General features: G+C 34.9%; 2 protein-coding genes across 2 annotated transcripts; both read left to right on the top strand.

Moving 5' to 3' along the window:
* Positions 1–694: 694 nt before the first annotated feature.
* Positions 695–5,133, top strand: LOC133193158 (uncharacterized). The gene is made up of 4 exons (XM_061329128.1): positions 695–752; positions 1,564–1,682; positions 4,312–4,522; positions 4,671–5,133. The coding sequence occupies exons 1-4, from the start codon at positions 695–697 to the stop codon at positions 4,808–4,810; spliced, it is 528 nt and encodes a 175-aa protein (XP_061185112.1). The 3' UTR covers positions 4,811–5,133.
* An 8,329-nt stretch (positions 5,134–13,462) lies between these two features.
* LOC133193489 (ras-related protein Rab-13-like) lies at positions 13,463–19,596 on the top strand. Its single transcript, XM_061329460.1, has 7 exons — positions 13,463–13,638; positions 13,746–13,806; positions 13,899–13,959; positions 14,096–14,173; positions 17,850–17,990; positions 19,111–19,263; positions 19,524–19,596. The coding sequence occupies exons 1-7, from the start codon at positions 13,485–13,487 to the stop codon at positions 19,587–19,589; spliced, it is 714 nt and encodes a 237-aa protein (XP_061185444.1). The 5' UTR covers positions 13,463–13,484; the 3' UTR covers positions 19,590–19,596.
* The last annotated feature ends 444 nt before the right edge of the window (positions 19,597–20,040 follow it).

The raw sequence follows: 20,040 nt of genomic DNA, 5'->3' as shown, positions 1-20,040 counted from the left end.
ATTTAATGATAATTCAAATTCATTTGATTAATCATTTGCAAGACTGAAAAATATCTACTAATGCAAGTAGACTTGGTACAGGCCCATAGACCCCCCTGCCCCCTCCCCCCGGGGGCGCCCCTTTTTTTCTGAGTATAGTATTTTGCTATAGTAGATTTTCATTTAGATGCTGGTTGCCACCCAACCCTACCCCGCACTTTTTGTTGCTGTAAGGTCGAGCACTGGCACATTCCAGGATTTGGACATGATTTTTTTTCTGCTTGTCAGATTATTTTGGAAAATTGGCCTCTTCATATTTTGGACAATTTTTTTTAATAAGAATTTTTGGGAGTCCCCCCTTTTGAAACCTTTACTACGGACCTGTTTCGACTCAATATTTTCTTCAATATTGGAGGTTAAAAAAAATATAATTATAAGCATGTACTTCGCTATTGTTTTACACTAAGTTTGTTTTACCTACAGGCTTGGGGCAATCAATGAATGAAGCCAAAGATGCAGACGAACCCTCCCCCCCCCCCCCCCAGAAAATCAGGTTATATATGAATAGGCTCCACATCCAATGTTGTGAATATTTGATATTTTCTTGTAAGGTAATCAAGGATTTGTTTGAAAATAGCTTATAATATATTATAGATTAGCCAAGGTAGTGCTCAAACATGACGTCATAATAAACGCATGCGTCAACGCACATGATATGACGTATTCATCTTGCAAGATCAATTTTTTTATTTTGTTGTGTTTTCTTATAAAAGGTAAGTTTGAATCATTCTTTGAAACAAATGCAAAATCCGGGTCAGTGAATGATCGGAGATTGACTGACGTACACATGAGGGATTTCAATGCATGTATTATATAAGTCCAAAATCATATATATGATTGTGATAGGCCAATATCTTAGCATATTGTTCAACTTGGTGATTTTTTTTAAGTAAATAAATTGATCTAGTTGCAAGCTAAAATTATTTTGATTATCTTGCATGTTAATATAACCTGTAGGAACCTGGTGACGGTGCACCATGCACCAATAACCTCGTAACGGAAGAAGAGAAAAATGCGAGGGACCAGACCGGGATTTGAACTCGCCCCCCCCCCTTGAATCTCCAGTCAGGTGCTCCTACCAACTGAGCTATCTGGCCACCGCCAATCGATCCCGTCTGACCGCCACATTCCTCCCTTCTTAAATGTCTTCTGCCATCCGAAGACACCAACTCAGGCTCTTCCCTGGCAGGTCTTTCACCTGTCACTTCCTGTCCCAGGGCATGGTACGGCACCAAATGTAACGGGAAAATACGACGGACTAGAACAGGATTCGACCCCCCCCCCCCCCCCGAATCTCCGGTCAGGTGCTCCTACCAACTGAGCTATCTGGTCACCGGTGATCGAACCTGTCTGACCGCCAGCATATATAGGGAAAGAAATAAGGGCCATCGAACAGATACTGATAATTGGGTTGGTAAACTTATGTACTCGCAAAAGCTCTCTTTAATATTTAGGAAAGTGTATTATTTGTTATGAAAAAAAGTGTTGACATATATATCTGTAATAATACATTTTTGGAAATAGAGGGATGTGTGGCGGCGCCCATATTGAACTCTACCGTAAGCCGAGCGGGTCGTCACAAACGCTGGGAAGATGAAGCATACGACGACTACAGCGGAGGGGAAATTGATTATACCGAGGAGGTACTTCAAAATGCTGCCTTAATATTGATTATAGCTATATACTGCACTTCACTAAGTAAAGGATACTGTAAAATGTGGGTTAAAAAATACAATCTATTTGAAGAAACAAAGGGACCTCCAGAAATGGCTAAATCTCGCTACAATGTACGTACACATGAAATTCGTAATACTGAGAGGACAATTAAGTTGGTTCGTGTGGATTTGATTTTGTCATGTTTGAAGACGAAGTGTACTGCACTTGTAGGATTTCTTGGAAGACATGAATTCATGGGTCTTTTCATTCCACGAAAAGAACGAAATTATATAGACCTGCAAAAATAAAACGCCATTTTCCACACAGTTTTAGTCCGATTTCCGTGTATTATATATATATCTTGGTTCACAAGTTGACTACAACTAAGTCAAGATGCATAATTCTGTTAACTTTGACGAACGGTTTTGCCATGGTTACTAAAAATAAGAATTTCTGTGAAATTCTTCTGTTGTGGCCTTCAATTCCACATTTAGATATATCGACGACGTTTTATCAGTTAATAACATTCATTCTAATTCCTACTTTGTCTGGAAATGAATCACATTTATTTTAGACAACACAGAGTCTGACACATATGCTTCATATTTCAATGGATATTTTACTTGAGAAAAACATTGATGGGGACCTAACAACTTAACTTTATGAAAAACATGATGACTTCAACTTTTCAATCGTCAACTTCCCTTATTTATGAAACAATAATATACCATTATCACCTCTATATGGTGTTTATGTCTCACTCTTGATTGGATGCGCAAGAGCATACTAGTATTCTACGTACAAGCAATCTAAATCGAGACAGGCTATTGGCAAATAAGTTGATGATACAAGGATATCAACAATCTCGTTTAAAGTCAATTTTTTGCAAATTATATTGTAAATACAACGACCCTGTTGCAGATACAATCTGTCGATACATTTTAGGCAGCATCTTTCATACAAATTAATAGGTCATTATATTCACACTGAATTGTTTACGGATTTTTTCCGTTTACCCAATCATGACGAGTCAAACGGCGAGTATTATCGGTCGACAGGGGATGCTTATTTTCCATGACACCTGATCTCATCCTTTTTCTTAAAGATCCGTGTTGGTTCTGCTCACAATTTGTACTGTTGAAATGGACTTTTGAGCTTGATTGATCACTGTTCATTTTCACTTTTCGTATCACTATGTAATCTATTATTACAGATATATATGGCTAAGTTTTCAGTCAGACATTTTCAGAAGAAGTTCAAACAAGTAGAGTTACAATAATAATCAGACACTTCTGGTTATAATTATGCAGACACCACGCACACTGTGTAATATAATTTCGAATTTCTTCAGCTGCTTAGCATCATTAGCTCTACTGGTGAAAGACCAGAAGAGCTTATGCGATAGTAAGTTGTCCGTCGTCCATCCGTCTGTCTGTCTGTCTGTAAACAATTTTTCAAAATGCTACTTCTCCTACAGTTTTGGTCTGATTTCAGTATAACTTGTCACACATGTACACTAAACTAAGACACATAATTCTGTTTATTGGTTTTTGATTTCGGTGAACGGTGTTGCCATGGTTACTAAAAATAGAAATTTCTATGAAATACTTTCAAAACGCTACTCTTCCTATAGTTTTGATCTGATTTCAATATTTTTTGGCACACAAGTAGACAGCACTAAGATACATATTTCTGTTTATCGGTTTTTGATTTTATTAAACAGTGTTGCCATGGTTACTAAAAATAGAAATTTCTGTGAAAAACTTTCAAAACGCTACTCCTCCTACAGTTTTGATCTCATTTGAATACAACTTAGCACACAAGTAGACTATACTACGATACATAATTCTGTTTATCGGTTTTTGATTTATGTGAACGGTGTTGCCATGGTTACTTAAAATCGAAATTTCTGTGAAATACTTTCAAAAGCTACTCCTCCTACAGATTTGGTCTGATTTCAGTATAACTTGGCAAACAAGTAGACTACACTAAGATACATAATTCTATAAACCGATTTTTGATTTCGATGATCAGTGTTGCCATGGTACTAAAAATAGTAATAGTCATAGTAATAGAAAATTCCTTGAAATACCTTCAAAATGCTATTCCTCCTACAGTTTTGGTCTAATTTTAGTATAACTTAGCACACAAGTAGACTACACTAAGATACATAATTCTCTGTACCAGTATTGGATTTCGATGAACAGTGTTGCCATGGTTACAAAAAATAGAAATTTTCTTGAAATACTTTAAAAACTCTACTCCTCCTACACTTTTTGTCTGATTTCAGTATAACTTGGCATAAAGTAGACTAGACTGTGATAGGCTACATAGTTGACGTTATTGTTTTTTTTATTTTGTTGAATGATGTTGCCATGGTTACTTAAATCAAAATTTCTTTAAAATTGTTTTAAAAGGCTTCTCCTCCTACAGTTTTAGTCTGATTGCAATAAATTTTGTCACAAAAAGAGACTAAACCAAGAACCATTATTCTATTTATTGCTGTTGCAAAGTTTCAAGTCCAAGTGCTACTTTTATCCTCCTTTTATAAGAACAACCAGTAGAGCTACAGTCTCGTCAGAGACTTCTGGTTTTATATTTCATTTTATGTGACAGACTGAGGAGGAGGCAAGAATTAAGAAATTATTATTAAACTGGGAAAAACTCGCACTCAAAGGCATCTTTGGTTTGTCCTTCATCTCTTTGATCTTCATGGTGTGGTTCATCTGTTGTAAGAACTGCTGTAAATATCTCATCTGGGGCCCTTTGAAGGAGGCCTTTATCGACTATTGGACAAGATTTTGTCCTTGCTGCGTGAAGGACAAACGTAAGATATTCTTATATCTGTACCAGAGAACAATTAAAGGAATAATGTATATACCACAAACCCTCAATCAAGCGTTGTGCTGTTTCCTTTCCATTTTTATACTGTATGAGATATTCTGATGGTTGTTTTATGTATATCTTTTATACAGAGTTCCATAGAATGAAAGTGCAAGCCGAAAAGTTTGGACTGAAGCTAACACCCTCAACATTCGCTCAGCTGAGGCGAGTGGCAGAACAGGCAGCGGAGACGATGGGGTACGATACCTCAAATCAACCTGCTTACATGTGAGTTTCCACAAACACTCTACACGGACAGATGCTTGTAATCTTGGTAGGATCTTATCTTGTTTTGACAAGCATTTTTCATTTTTATTTTATTTGGTTATAAGAAACTTGAGTGTGCTGTTCGGCTGTACAAATGGAAATAAACTTTTTGTCTTCGTTAATTTTTAGCATATAGTATAATTTATGGTAAAACACAAAGCACTGTGTATTGACAACTCTTGTGTTTCGTTGGAAGGAATGCAAACATTATAAAATTTTAGTGTGCGAAAATAATTTTTATCGTGTAAATTATTATTCCTCTAATAAAGCTTAAATTGTATTTATAAATTGTGTTTTGTCGTTTATTCTGTACTAATGCTACTGTCGTTTACTAATTATTGAATTTTTAGGAATTCATATAATGAGTTTGCGAAAATATACTTATAAATTAATAAATTTTGCAAATAAACTCCGAAACGGGTGCACCAGAGTTCTTACTTACTCCTCTAACAATACACTATATACAAGATGATGTCCGTAAACTATATTTAGATTTCACTCGCATAGTATGTATCGGACATTAAATTAAAAGTCTACTTTTATTTTCTATAACCAGCCATGAAATAGCAAAAACGTGAGTACGGTAGCGTTTCCGGTTGGCGGATCTAGGTTACTGGAAATTTTTTATGAAACTGACAACAAGCAATTGTTTATTTATTTCATAAAACGTCAACACTGAATTATTCAATCAGAGCTTGATTTAAATGATATAAAAGAAAAAGATTGTGATAACCAACTAAAAAGGGAAATGTCCAAATTATTTTTGTCATTCACCGATCTTAATATTGAAGGAAGCTTCTAGAACATCATATAGCATCGAGCCCGATGTTAAAAAGAAAAAAAAAACCCAGGCCATTATAGCTGCAAGAACATAAAAAAAAAACCTTTTGTGTGAATGGTCATTGAAAAAATGGCAAATCATTGATAACACTAAAAGTTGTGAATATATTTATATATCGAAAGACTATTACATATATGTAGTAGGTTTTCTAATAAATTTATCGGTAAAATTTGTATAAATAATTTACGAGGGTTGTTCGGAAAGTTCGTAGACTAACGCCATAAAATTAAAACCGCTTAAGATACATGAATGAATTTTTTATCGTTTAAGTAGCATCATCTTTTTTATTTATATAATAAACTATACATCGTTACTTATATTTCTAAATAAATTGTTGATATTTTTGAAAGCAATGGTATGTCCAGGCGGCGCAACCTCGAAGATCACGTTAATTTCTACCTAAGTGTAACTTAGAAAAACTCTTTTTTTTTGATACGAGAATTTGTCATACAAAAATGCTGTTAATTCACACCTGTTGTATGACATAATTGTACCGTAAAATTTGCAATTTTTACCCCATTCTGTAAGTTCTATGAAAATTTATCGTAAATTTTAAATGAAATGTCCAAAGAACTAAGGGGATGTAATGACGTCAGAACGGGGGTGGGATCTTTTTCCAACATTCTAATATAGTTTCACCCCCGGAGAAACTGGCATAGACCTAGGCACTATTTAAATGTTATACTGAAAAATAAAATACATTCAGAATACTTGTTTTTAAATGCCAAAAAAAGATTAGAGAGACGAGAGATGTAAAAGTTAATGTCGATTTGTAGTAAGGGTGTTCAAAGTTTGTCACGTCGAAAAGTGACGTTGATCATGTGTGATAGATGTTGAACTCCGACAAGCAAATATGCTGTTATAATCTTGTTAGGATCTTTCACTATGTATAGATCTATTTACAATATTATATGCATTGAAATCAACTGTTCATGACATTGTAAAATCACATGAACAAGACGGGTTTAAATCCAAGGAATCTTATCAAGATAAGTGTTTGAGGTAGAGAATGCTGACATTGAGAAACAATGACGTCATGAACTAAATGGCGACAGCGCCGGTTGATCATATCATTTTATTTTATGATAATTTGGTAAATATTCAAGGTATCAAGCTAAAATTTTCAACCTTTCTTTATCTTTTGTTGTTTTATGTTCCTTAAAAAAGTTTTAAGCATAAACTACATAGTATTAATTTTATTGCATCAGTCCACGAACTTTCCGAACAACCCTCGTATATTCCTATATTCCTTACTAAAAGCATCGTGGCAACGAACTCGAAGTACAATTTTTACTTCGTAATAAACTTGCTTACATGAAAAGAGAAAATTAATGAATAAGGTATTGTTCAAATACAATTAAAACTGTAAAATTTTGTTTTAATCAATACATTTCAGTTATTTTTTTTTCTGAATACAGTCTTTGTATCAAATACTCGGCCTATTCATAGGGCGTTATAAGCTAATTTTTACACAGACTGTACTTGGGTCTTGGTTTATAAATATGTATGTACTTTATTGATATGTAAAAAAAAAAGTAAATAAAAGTATATCTTTTACATATCAATAATTACGAACATATTTATGAACCAAGACTCAAGTACCTGTGAATTTTTAACCCCCCCCCCAAAAAAAAAAATTAATTAATTAATTTATCAGTAAAATGTGTATATTCGCTGATTTTATCCTTGGCGGAAATGAAATAAGAGCATCTGAAGTACAATATCCATAACATAGTACAGCAGGTTTCATAATAAACCTCAATTAATAAAATTGTTATTTTTCAATTTTTTACAAAAAAGGGGGGGGGTGGAGACGTAAATGTACATCTACTTCATGCGGGATTTTGAACAAAGTATTTCTTCCTGCTATAAGCCTATAGGCTGTCAGTAGAAACTACAATATATTTTCTGTCGGTAATGGTATAAATTCAATTCTCAGCGCTTGCTCGGGATTTCATCTAGTAATTAGAATATTAAACGACACAACTGTAACTGGACTGTCGAAATACATTTGTAGTATTTTTAAAGGCTATGACACTCAGTTTGTTCCGAGGGAAGATTTTCTTATTTTTTATTCTTCATCATGGGGAAAAAATCTGTATTTTTTCTTTCATAGGTAAATACAAAGGTTGTCCAGTAAATCGTTGACAAATTAACTACAGTGAAAAATCATTAAAAAAAAAGTGTTCTAAAATTTTCACTACTCTTTAGTACATTTTTCATCAATATACGTTGGAAATTTCAGATAGATAATTATATGCTCGAATAAACAAAATATGGGATTTTATGTTCTGTGTGGTATCGCCTTACGGCGCATGAATGATAAGGTGAAAGTGTCTTAACCAACGTCATGTTTCATCTTTTCTAAAAAGAAGATGGATAAACCCAACTTCACACACACTCGAACTACATAAACAGGCGAGGGGCCAATGTCGCGCACACATCATGGGACCTTCTGATGATTTGTATGAGTTTATGGACAGTACTCTCACTACATTCAACTAAATAAGACAATCTTTTTGGACGGTCAGCAGTGAAAGCGTCTTTCGCTATTGCCAGTAGCTGTTCGTCCGAAATGTTTTGTTTTTTTTTCCCTCAAAATGACAGAATAGACATTGACTTAAAAATATGATAAAATTTACCCGAACTTTTTCTATTTAATACTTTCATAAAGAAATAACACTCGCTTTTCTCTTTTTTGGTCGTGCCCTGTGCACATTCAAATATAATAAATTCCTTATTGTTGTTTATATTTTATAAAAAGAATTAAGATGTACATGTACTCAAATATTACAGATAAACGTGCTGAAATTTTCAGCTTAGTGCGCGCATTATTTATTTTTTTCAATAAAAACGTCTTGTTCACGATATTACCGGACTATCTCTCCACCCTAGCCCTCAATAATTGTAAATGAGATGAATTTATGAACATTTGCTATATGTTTGTTTATAAATTCCTACATGTGTCCTTTGTCGTTATACATGTATTACACTATTACACGAACTTGTAAGTTAACAAAGATTTTCTTATCCACATTGGACAACACTTAACACCGTTTTGAGTTTATGTCACATGATTTAATCCTATTCATACCTGAATGTATTTCTGAACAAGACCTGATGTTGTCCTCATGCCCACACAACAGCACAAGAGGCCCAAGGGCTTTAATGATCACCTGAGTACATTACAACACTGTAAAGGATCCATAGAAGTATAAAGCAAAATTAGATGAAGCTATCTTGCCCAAGAATTTCAAAATTCTGATAAAAATACCCTTGCTTATTGTAACATGCGAGACCCAAGCGATCTCCTTGGGATCTTACTTGGTTTGCCTAAGTCTTACAGGGATGATAATGAATGCAAAATATACAAATACAATGGACACTTGCCTAGTGTGTAAGGTATTTGATATATACAGATATGTTTTTGTCACTTGCCTAGTGCTACAATTAAGTATCTAATGCCTGTATATTTATTCGAAGTGATGCCTCTTGGCTACACAAACAACTTAGCTGCTTGCCACTTGGTACCAACACTTGCCTCTTGGGTATACAAACAAATTGGTAATATTTGGTACCAGCAATCACCACTTGGCTATACAACATGGCTGTTTGCCACTTGTCACAAACTACAACACATCCCCTATTCACCTGGCTCTCTGTGATCACTTGGTCACTTTGATAAAGTATAAAAGAACTTTATACAGGCTTTTACCAACTAATCTATTGTCTCCATGACTTTACCTGACATTAAGTTGTCTACTGACAAATAAGGACACCACGGTATACACACACTATGTACTATTGGCTATTTTGCTACATAAATATTCTTGATGTCAATCTTTTTTTTATTATACTTCTGATTTTTTCCCTATATAACACAAGATCGTTAGATGTGACTAATTCTCTAGAAATTGTCATGAATGGACTGATTCCCGTGCGTTAGTCAAGTGAGCTAATCCCTGCTTCGAAAGCTAATTCCCGCTTATCCGTACTCCTCTATATTTTACTTTTACATTGGTATGATATGTGAATGGACCAATCCCCGTGTGTTAGTTCATTGAGCTAATCCCTGCTTTGAAATTCCACTTCCCCTCGATCAGGACTGTTTCTCTCGGCTTCGCCTCGGGAAATAGTCCTGGCCTTGGGGAACTGGAATCTTGCTAACTCCCTCAATGATATACTTTAACTGTATAATAATGCTTTACAGACAAGAATCTGACTTTGAGCATACTTTGCTCAATTAAACCATTCATTTTTATTTTGTTTAAATATATATATATATATATATATATATATATATATATATATATTAGCTGCAATAATGTAGCCCTCTCCGATTTTTTTAATCTGATATTTTCAGGAGAGGGCTACAATTCCACTGCATCTCCGTAATGGTGCAAATATATTTTTTTAGATACTGGCGACTGCAGGCAAAATAAATTGTTTTTGCATTCAACTTACTTCCAAAAAGACGGAATTTTTTATTTACTATCAACATCATAGCCCTTTATAAGCGAAAACAAAGTAAAATAAATCTGCGTGTTTACCAGTCGTTCTCTTCAGCAGCCACGACAGTTCTCGCGTGATGTACAGAGACTTGCGCTTGAATTTTAGAAGCACTTGATAGAGTAAATGTCGGCGTTGATAAATGTTTGTGTTGTATCATATCACTAAACATCGATAAATAAAAGCATCCCATGTGATAATTTTTTCATAAACAGTGATATTTATGCTTAAAATAAGGGAAATCCTAAACGATCCGCTCCCCTAGACCCCAATTTCTCATTGGTTGTCCAAAATAAAAGGTCAGTAAACATGGCGGATAAATTCAAGTTGTGATGTTGACATACACGAAAAATAACCGATATACGGATTGTTCTGTATATTTTTGGATCAATTCATGTCTTGCATAACTACATTTTATGAGTTCAGGTAAGATATGTTAATAAAATACACACTTACTGATAATTTGAGCCGAAATCTGTGCGGTAGTGAATCACTCCCGCACTTGCACCATTACGGAGATCCTAAGGAGTTGTAGCCCTCTCCTCCCCCCCCCCCCCCAAAAAAAAAAAATCGGAGAGGGCTACATTATTGCAGTTAATATATATATATATATATATATATATATATATATATATATATATATATATATATATATATATATATATATATATATATATATATATATATATATATATAACATTCTTTCTTGTATTCTCATTCAATTAAGTAACCTGTTAATTAAATTATACACAAGGATTTCTTGATTAATACAATTTAGCATAGGGTAATAACTCTCATTTGCTTCACTTATTACAATTTTGAATTCTGTTTGACTCCTAGCAGAGAAGAGGCACATTTATTTATAAATTTACATTTATATTATTGCATTTAGTTTGTTTGCTTAATACTCAGGGACAGAGGAGAAGATTTTCAAAGCATTAATGCATTTTCTTTATATAATCAACAGAACCCCACCCAAACACCAGAACCCCTGACCCAGGGGTCATGAAATTCAAAATTTTGGAAGAGGCACCCTTGCTCATCATAATTATGCATTTAATTTATTTGTTTGATTAATACCCATGAGTAGAGGAGAAGATGTTTAAAGAATTAATGCAACATCAATGTTTAATCAACAGAGCCCCGCCCTGACACCAGAACCCCTGACCCAGGGGCGATGAAATTAACAATTTCGGAAGAGGCACTCTTGCTCATCATAACTACGCATTTAGTTTGTTTGCCTAATACCAAGAAGCAGAGGAAAAGATTTTCAAACAATTAATGCATTTTCACTATATAATCAATAGAGCCTCACCCTAACACCATTATCCCTTACCCAGGGGTCATGAATTTCAGAATTTTGGTAGAGGACTCAATGCTTATTACAATCATGACAACAGTCTGAATGTGTGATGTTTAGAATATAATCAATAGAGCCCAACCTAACACCAGAACCCCTTACCCAGGAGTCAAGAAATTCATAATTTTGAAAGAGGCACCCTTGTTCATCATAACTATGTATCTAGTTAGTTTGTTTAATACCCAGGAGAAGATTTTCAAAGAATTAATGCATTTTCACTACATAATCAATAGAGCCCTACCCCCTTTCACCTGAACCTCCCAACCTTGGGGCCATGAATTTCAAACTTTTGGAAGAAGCATCCTTGCTTATCATAACCGTGCACTTGGTTTGTTTAAATAATACCCAGAGACAGAGAAGAAGATTTTCAAATTAATGCATTTTCACTATATAATCAATAGAGCCCCGCTCTAACAGCAGAACCCCTAACACAGGGGTCAAGAAATTCACAATTTTGAAAGAGGCACCTTTGTTCATCATAACTATGTACCAAGTAAAATGTTTAATATCCAGGAGTAGAAAGAAGATTTTCAAAGAATTAATGCATTTCACTATATAATCAATAGAGCCCCGCTCTAACAGCAGAGCCCCTGACCCAGGGGTCATGAATTTCACAATTTTGGAAGAGGCACCCTTGCTCATCATAACTATGAACTTTGTTTGTTTCATACCCAGGAGCAGAGAAGATTTTCAAAGAAATGATGCACTTTCACTATATAATCTATAAAGCCCCGTCCTAGCACCAGAACCCCTGACCCTGAGGCTATGAATTGAATTCTCAATTATGGTAGAGGACTCAATGCTTATTACAATCATGACAACAGTTTGACTGCTTGATGTCCAGGAGTAAAGATTAAGATTTTTGTAGATTGCAATTATTTTGGTAATTTTAGCCCCATTCCTCAGACCCCAGGAAGACAGGGACCATGAAATTCACAATTTTTCGTTTTCTTTCACCCATAGGTGCTATATTCCAAAATTGGTTGAAATTACTAGTAGTTCAGCGGTTTCAGAGAAGAAGCTGAAAATGTTCAAATGTTTACATTGCACGGTGCACGACGACGGACGAAAACAGAAAGCAATAGGTCACCTGAGAGACTTAGGTGATCTAAAAATCAAGTTAACCCGTTCTTATTCTTATCATTCGTTGTATGATTAGGTTGAATTTAAATTCTAGTAATTTAACTTAATTTTGTAGCATATTTCTTAGCAAAAATACTTTCATTAATTTTTAATAAACAGTAGAAAATATCAAATGTCAAATTTACGAAGATAAAGAAAAATAATTTTAGAAATGGATATAATCAGAGTCCCTTGGACGTTCCAATAGCAATGTACCGTGGTAATAAAAGGAAAGACGAGAAACTCTGCTTTAATTTGCTATTGGTACGTGTAGTGTGTGTGTGGGTGGGTGGGGGGTGGGGGTTATGGTAAAGTTCATATGTTCTGTTTACAGTTAAATTATACGTGATTATTTCGGACTGTGTTTTTATTTCGAGAAAATTAAAAGAAAAGAAAGTAAGTCTTCAATGTAGTCTAAATAAGAATACAACAATAAAATGTACAGGTAGTAACATTTTCTTGAAAATACAATTTATAGAATTATTGAATTTATTGAATATACGTAACCCTTTATCAGATCCTTTTAGTATAACACTGGAAAATTTATCATACGCCGACATCACTATTGGTGTTATCAGGAACGTCCTGTGCATACCGAGGTCCGCGTGATTAATACTGCGTTATTATGTGGACAGTCAATAAGAGCTTCCGTGTTACTAAAACAGAAAATGATTCAAATGGATTTAAAAACCATTGAAAACAGATGATTTAGTTATCGGTAACGATAATCAAAGTTACTTATAATGTAATTGATGGACACGTAATCTGATTATTTAAATGTTGGAAACGGCGGCTGGTTGTGTGTATATGGGTGCCTCGGTGTCAAACTCTGGAGATCGCGATAAACAATTGATACGAAAAGTCAGAATTGCTCTAGTAGGTACTTATGCTGTTGGAAAAACATCCATAATAACGAGATACATCCGGGAAACGTTCTCTTCTGAGTACATATATACGAGAGGTAAGATAACGCAGATGATAAAAGGAAAAGTGGTAAACCTTGCTGCAGTCCTTCACTTACATTTCTGAAATTGATTATAAAAATAAATTCTACTTTCTGCATTTCAGGGGGAAATATAAACAAGAAATTCATAACAGTTTATGGACAGAAGCTCCAGATAGAGCTTATGTAAGATCTTTGTAATTCATCATCAACATTTTTATAGCCTAAGCAGTAAACCATATCGCAACTTCTTCCTGTTTCTTTTTTTATTTATATAGAGATACTGGTGGACAGGATTATCAAAAAGAAATAGCCCCTACTTTGTATAAAGTAGCACAGGTATGTCTATTATTAAATGATATCTGAGCCATTTTATTTACATTTTCCCACTTTTGCCATCTGCATCTAATATCCAACAAAAGGCTACATTGTTAACTTGTGTATTGAACATGTATTTTATATATAAATTCAACAGGGAATCTTAATTGTACATGACATATCGAAGCCTAGCAGTTTTGAAGATGTTGAGGAATGGTTAACAGGTATCCGTCAGGTAAAAATTATCAGTAATCATTAAAAAATAAAATCCATTGTCTCAATCTATAGATTATATATATCATCATTTTGCACTTTGGGTATTATAAGCAAGGGGAACATGGGCCCTGATAATCACCCGAGTGTCGTGACCAAATCAGTCCGACCTGTTACTGGTATTCTGGATTTACGTGATATATTCTACTTTAATGAAAACTGAGAGTTCATGTTTATCTGCTTATTGTAAGTTGACAATGTAACCTATCTGACATCATGCGTACAATTTGCTTGCTAAACATCCCAGAATAAATAAGATTTTCAAACTTATCCCCACTCTCTGCTCTGAATCATAGAATCAGGAAACACATTGATTAGTGATTATAATTATGCAAACAATTTGACTGTTCAATGTCCATGGATAAAGAAGAAACATTAAAAACATTTATTGCTTTTCAATACCTGACCAACTTAGCCCCCTATGAGTCTAGAACACTGAACATACAGGACATGAATATTAAGATATAGTAGATGGCTATAGCTGTTGACTACAAGTTTGCCTCTAGGTGTCTATGACTAAAGAAGATATTATCAAAATTATTCTGTATTTTCAATATATGACCATCATAGTCACAACCTAGGGTTTCAACCAATGAATCATGAATTTTGAAAGATTGGTAAAAATTAACTGCTTGCTTTAGTCAAGCTCGCCTGCTAAATGTCTAGGATATACAAACACATTTAAGGATTGCACAATTTTTTGAAGTTTTAGGTCTATCCTTCAGGCGCTGGGGACTGAGACATGAAATTCATTATTCTGTCTCTCTTCGTTCATGATTGTTACATAACAAATTGGTTAAAATTTGCTCAGAAGAATACTAAATAGATTGTGTATGTACAATGTACTGCGTATTACACACGACGGAGTAGATCTGGGTGATTCAAGATGACCTAAAAATAACATGATGTTGTTTATGTAATGTCTGCAGACCTTAAAATATTAGAATATCTACAATATTACTACTGTTGGGATAGCTTTGTTCATCTGGAGACAGAAGTCAAGTTAAATCCATGACAGAACTGACAACTGTCAATGAATATATTAGTTACTGTAAGGAAATTACAAAAATTGAGAATTTTATCTATATGACTTAAACATTTTGCAAAGTTTAGAAACTTAATCTTTGATTTACTATGGCAAACTTATGGGTCATTTTTATTAGTAAGCTATACTTAGCATATTTAATTAAATATAGTATTATTTTCTTAAAGTTGTTTTGAATATTCTGAGCTTTCATGTGGTTGGAAACTTATGTTTCAATATTATACTTTCATGTAAATTAGTTGAATCTGATTCGTCGAGAAACATTTGTTAAACAAGAGGCCCAGGGGCCACATCGCTCACCTGAGCACTCTGGCTAGGAAAAAGCAGAAATCAGTTGAGTCTTGAAAAGTTTTGATATAAAAGTGGTTCGAAGGGGGGAGGGTTTAATTTGAACTTGAATCTATACTTCAAAGGGATGCTTTTGAATTAATATGACAAATCATGGCTATGCTGTTCTTAGGAAGACAATTTTTATTGATATATCATTTGTATTCCTTTGTATAACTATGATCCCCTGTTATGGCCCCTCTATTCTCCTGGGGGGGGGGGGGTCATGATTTGAACAAAATTTGAATCTACATTACCTGAGGATGCTTGCATTTAAATATGACTAATTATTGCTTTGCTGTTCTTCAGAGGAAGATTTTAAAAGGCTTGCTTTTTCCTATGTATTCCTATGTAAAACTTTGATCGCCCATTGTGGCCCCACCCTACCCCTGGGGGGTCATGATTTAAACAAACTTGAATCTACACTTCCTGAGGATGCACCCATTAAAAAAAAAACAATCATGGCTTTGCTGTTCTTGAGAAAAGATATTTACAAATTTTTCCTATATATTCCTATGTAAAACTTTGATCGCCCATTGTGGCCCCACCCTTCCCCCCGGGGGTCATGATTTGAACAAACTTGAACCTGCACTACTTGAGGATGCTTCCATGTAAATATGACCAATCATGGCTTTGCTGTTCTTGTGAAAAAGATTTTTACAGATTTTTCCTATGTATTCTTATCTAAAATTTGGATCGCCCATTGTGGCTCCACCCTACCCCCGGGGGTCATGATTGGAACAAACTTGAATCTACACTACCTGAGGATGCTTCCATATAAATATGACCATTCATGGCTTTGCTGTTCTTGAGAAGAAGATTTTTAAACAATTTTCCTATATATTCCTATGTAAAACTTTGATCGCCCATTGTGGCCCCACCCTACCCCCGGGGGTCATGATTTGAACAAACTTGAATCTACACTACCTGAGGATGCTTCCACATAAATATGACCAATCATGGCTTTGCTGTTCTTGAGAAGAAGACTTTAAAAGATTTTTCATATGTAATACTATGTTAAGCTTTGATCGCCTATTTTGGCCCCACCCTAACCCCGGGAGTCATGATTTGAACAAACTTGAATTTACACTACCTGAGGATGTTTCCATATAAATATGACTCATCATGGCTTTGCTGTTCCTGAGAAGAAGATTTTTAAAGAGTTTTCCTATATATTCATATGTAAAACTTTGATCGCCCATTGTGGCCCCACCCTACCCCCGGGGGTCATGATTTGAACAAACTTGAATCTACACTACTTGAGGATGCTTCCATATAAATATGACCATTCATGGCTTTGCTGTTCTTGAGAAGAAGATTTTTAAAGAGTTTTCCTATATATTTCTATGTAAAACTTTGATCGCCCATTGTGGCCCCACCCTACCCCCGGGGGTCATGACTTGAACAAATTTGAATCTACACTATCTGAGGATGCTTCCATATAAATATGACTAATCATGGCTTTGCTGTTCTTGAGAAGAAGATTTTTAAAGAGTTTTCCTACATGTATATATTCCTATGTAAAGCTTTGATGCCCATTGTGGCCCCACCCTACCCCCGGGGGTCATGATTTGAACAAACTTGAATATACACTACCTGAGGATGCTTCCATATAAATATGACCATTCATGGCTTTGCTGTTCTTGAGAAGAAGATTTTTAAACAATTTTCCTATATATTCCTATGTAAAACTTTGATCGCCCATTGTGGCCCCACCCTACCCCCGGGGGTCATGATTTGAACAAACTTGAATCTACACTACCTGAGGATGCTTCCATATAAGTTTCATATTTTCAAGCACAGTGGTTCTTGAGAAGAAGATTTTTAAATGATGCCATTAATTTTTCATGAATTCATGATTATCTCCCCTTGAAAGAAGGCGTGGCCCTTCATTTGAACAAACTTGAACCCCCTTCACCCAAGGATACTCTGTGCCAAGTTTGGTTGAAATTGGCCCAGTAGTTCTGGAGAAGAAGATGAAATTGTGAAAAATTTACAACGACAACGACTACAACGCCGCCGACGACGACAGACAACGGACAAAATTTGATCAGAAAAGCTCACTTGAGCCTTCGGCTCAGGTGAGCTAAAAACACTATTACCCGCTGAATGATGAAGCCACGCCCTCCAGCGTAGCAACAGTCAACATTGCTTGACGACGGGTAATATTCCAAAAAATAGTGACTGTATTCATGTTTTGCATGTTCTGTCATTCAACACATTATAAATATCATTCCTAGTCGAAAACTTATGAATTCTTCCACAGAAAACTCTTGGAGACCCCGTGATAATGCTAATTGGCAATAAAAACGACTTAGACCCACAGGGAAAAACTGATGATCCACCCACAAAAAACACGAATCTCACAACAGGACTAACTCGTGTTTCCTATGAACAATGTGAAAAGGTAAATTTGTACATTTTTATTACATACTGTTTTCAATACTCCAATTTACGAAGGTTAACACAATTTAAAATTCAAGGGAAACTTTTATCTCTGCCTGTTCTTAATATAACTTACAGCCTGCAACTGCATTCCTCTTAAATTCTGTCATTGCACACTCTGGACAGTCTATTATTGCATTTTTGGGACAGTTTGTTATTACATTCTTCAGACAGTTTGTTATTGCACACGTCTGACAGTTTGTCATCGAATTCCATTGACAGATTGGCATTGCATTTCTCTGATATTTTGTCATCATATTTGGTTGATAGTTGTCATTGCACACCTCTAACAGTTTGGTTTGTCAATTCACGCCATTGAATTCCGTTGACATTCTTTAAAACATTCCTCTGACAGTCATTATTTTCCTCTGACACTTTATCATTGCCAACCTCTGACAGTTTGTCACTACACTCCTCTGGTGGTTTGTCATCAAATTCCTCTTACAGTATGTTAAAGCATTCCTCCGACAGTTTGTCATTGCATTACTCTAATTGTTTGTCATTGCAATTCTTGGACATTGCGTAGATCTGAATGACTGCCATGGCATGTCTCTGACAGTTTGCCATCACACACCTCTGACGGTTTGTCATCGCACATCGCTGACAGTTTTCATTGTATTCCTTTGATAATTTGTCATTGCATTCCTCAGACCGGTCAGGCATTGTATTCCTTCGACAGTTTATCATTGTTCATCTCTGCAGTGTCATTATACATCTCTGATGGTTTCTCATTAAATTCCTCAAATAGTCTGTTAAAGCAATCGTCTGGCAGTTTATCAATTCAAGGGCGTAGCTAGGCGTACGAAAGTGCTTCCACATCATTCAAAAATATATACCCCTATTTCAATATTATGAAACTGAAATTATGTCACAAATTTGGCCTAGCTTTAACACTGTAACCTGATTAGTTTAGCCAGTTTGACTGGATTTAATATCTTTTAGGTGAAGGTCATGATGCAGTGATTGAGATGATGAAATGGAGAGACCATTTTTTTCCCAATATATAAATCAAAATTTTTGAACAAGATAATCGGAATTTTCTATATATTTTTGTCTGTAGTACATACTGTTTTCTCTGTCAGAAGGTACATCAGGAGGGCCTGCTTCCGTTTTACAGCGAGGTCAGTGCCAAGACTGGCATGAACATAGACCCCGTGTTTGAGCTACTGGTTAAAGAAATTCTCCATAAACAACACCGTCTTCTGGGTAGCATCTGGGAGCCTGATCTCGGGAAGGTACAATACCTATTCAGTTTAAAATTGTATACGTTAATATTTGTAGTCGGTTGACTTTTCAATTCTATATATTTGTGCTGAATTAGTGTAAATCATAATCTGACAACATAATTTAGAAAAGTACCAAGAACTTTACAACTTATCGCAAAAATTGAATCTAGAGTTTCTTTAGAAAGCAAAATATACTATAATTTACATCGGATTTATACGTGGGTTAATATTTGAAAACAAATGAAAAAGACCATCCCTTATCATTTTAGGATGTCGTTGGAAGATCTGCTGAAGACAAAACGAGCTCTAAATCTTTCACCTGTACGATCTTATAGCAGTGATCCACAATTACAAAATTGTATAAAGCAGTGAAACGTACAGAAACAATTTTGAAAATATCTATGTGTGCCGAAGACAACACAATTCATCCACTTGGAATCGCTGAAATGACTTTCACTTTAATAAAAAAGAAATAAGGTGTTGAAAAAAATACTAGTATCTTTTTTTATACACCCCAATTTTTTAAAGTGGGATTTAAGCGATCCAAAGGCCTGTGGTTAATTAGGTAACGGTTAACGGCTGGGTAATCGACTAATCGGTCAGAAATACAATTTTTATAACCGGTTAGTCGTTATTTTTTGCATTTTATGTACTTTTTAAATAATATTTTTCTTTTATAATTAAACTCTTACACGTTAAAAACAAATTATAAATCACTATACGAAACTTTTCAATTCATTCAGCGAAATGCCAGCACAGCCATGGACAGCTTGGCGATGGTTTAAG

Source organism: Saccostrea echinata, unplaced genomic scaffold (assembly GCF_033153115.1).
Source record: "Saccostrea echinata isolate AGI-Se365-2 ecotype Australia unplaced genomic scaffold, CSIRO_AGI_Sech_v1 ptg000027l, whole genome shotgun sequence".
Taxonomy (NCBI): domain Eukaryota; kingdom Metazoa; phylum Mollusca; class Bivalvia; order Ostreida; family Ostreidae; genus Saccostrea; species Saccostrea echinata.
This window is presented reverse-complemented; position numbering and strand designations above follow the sequence as displayed.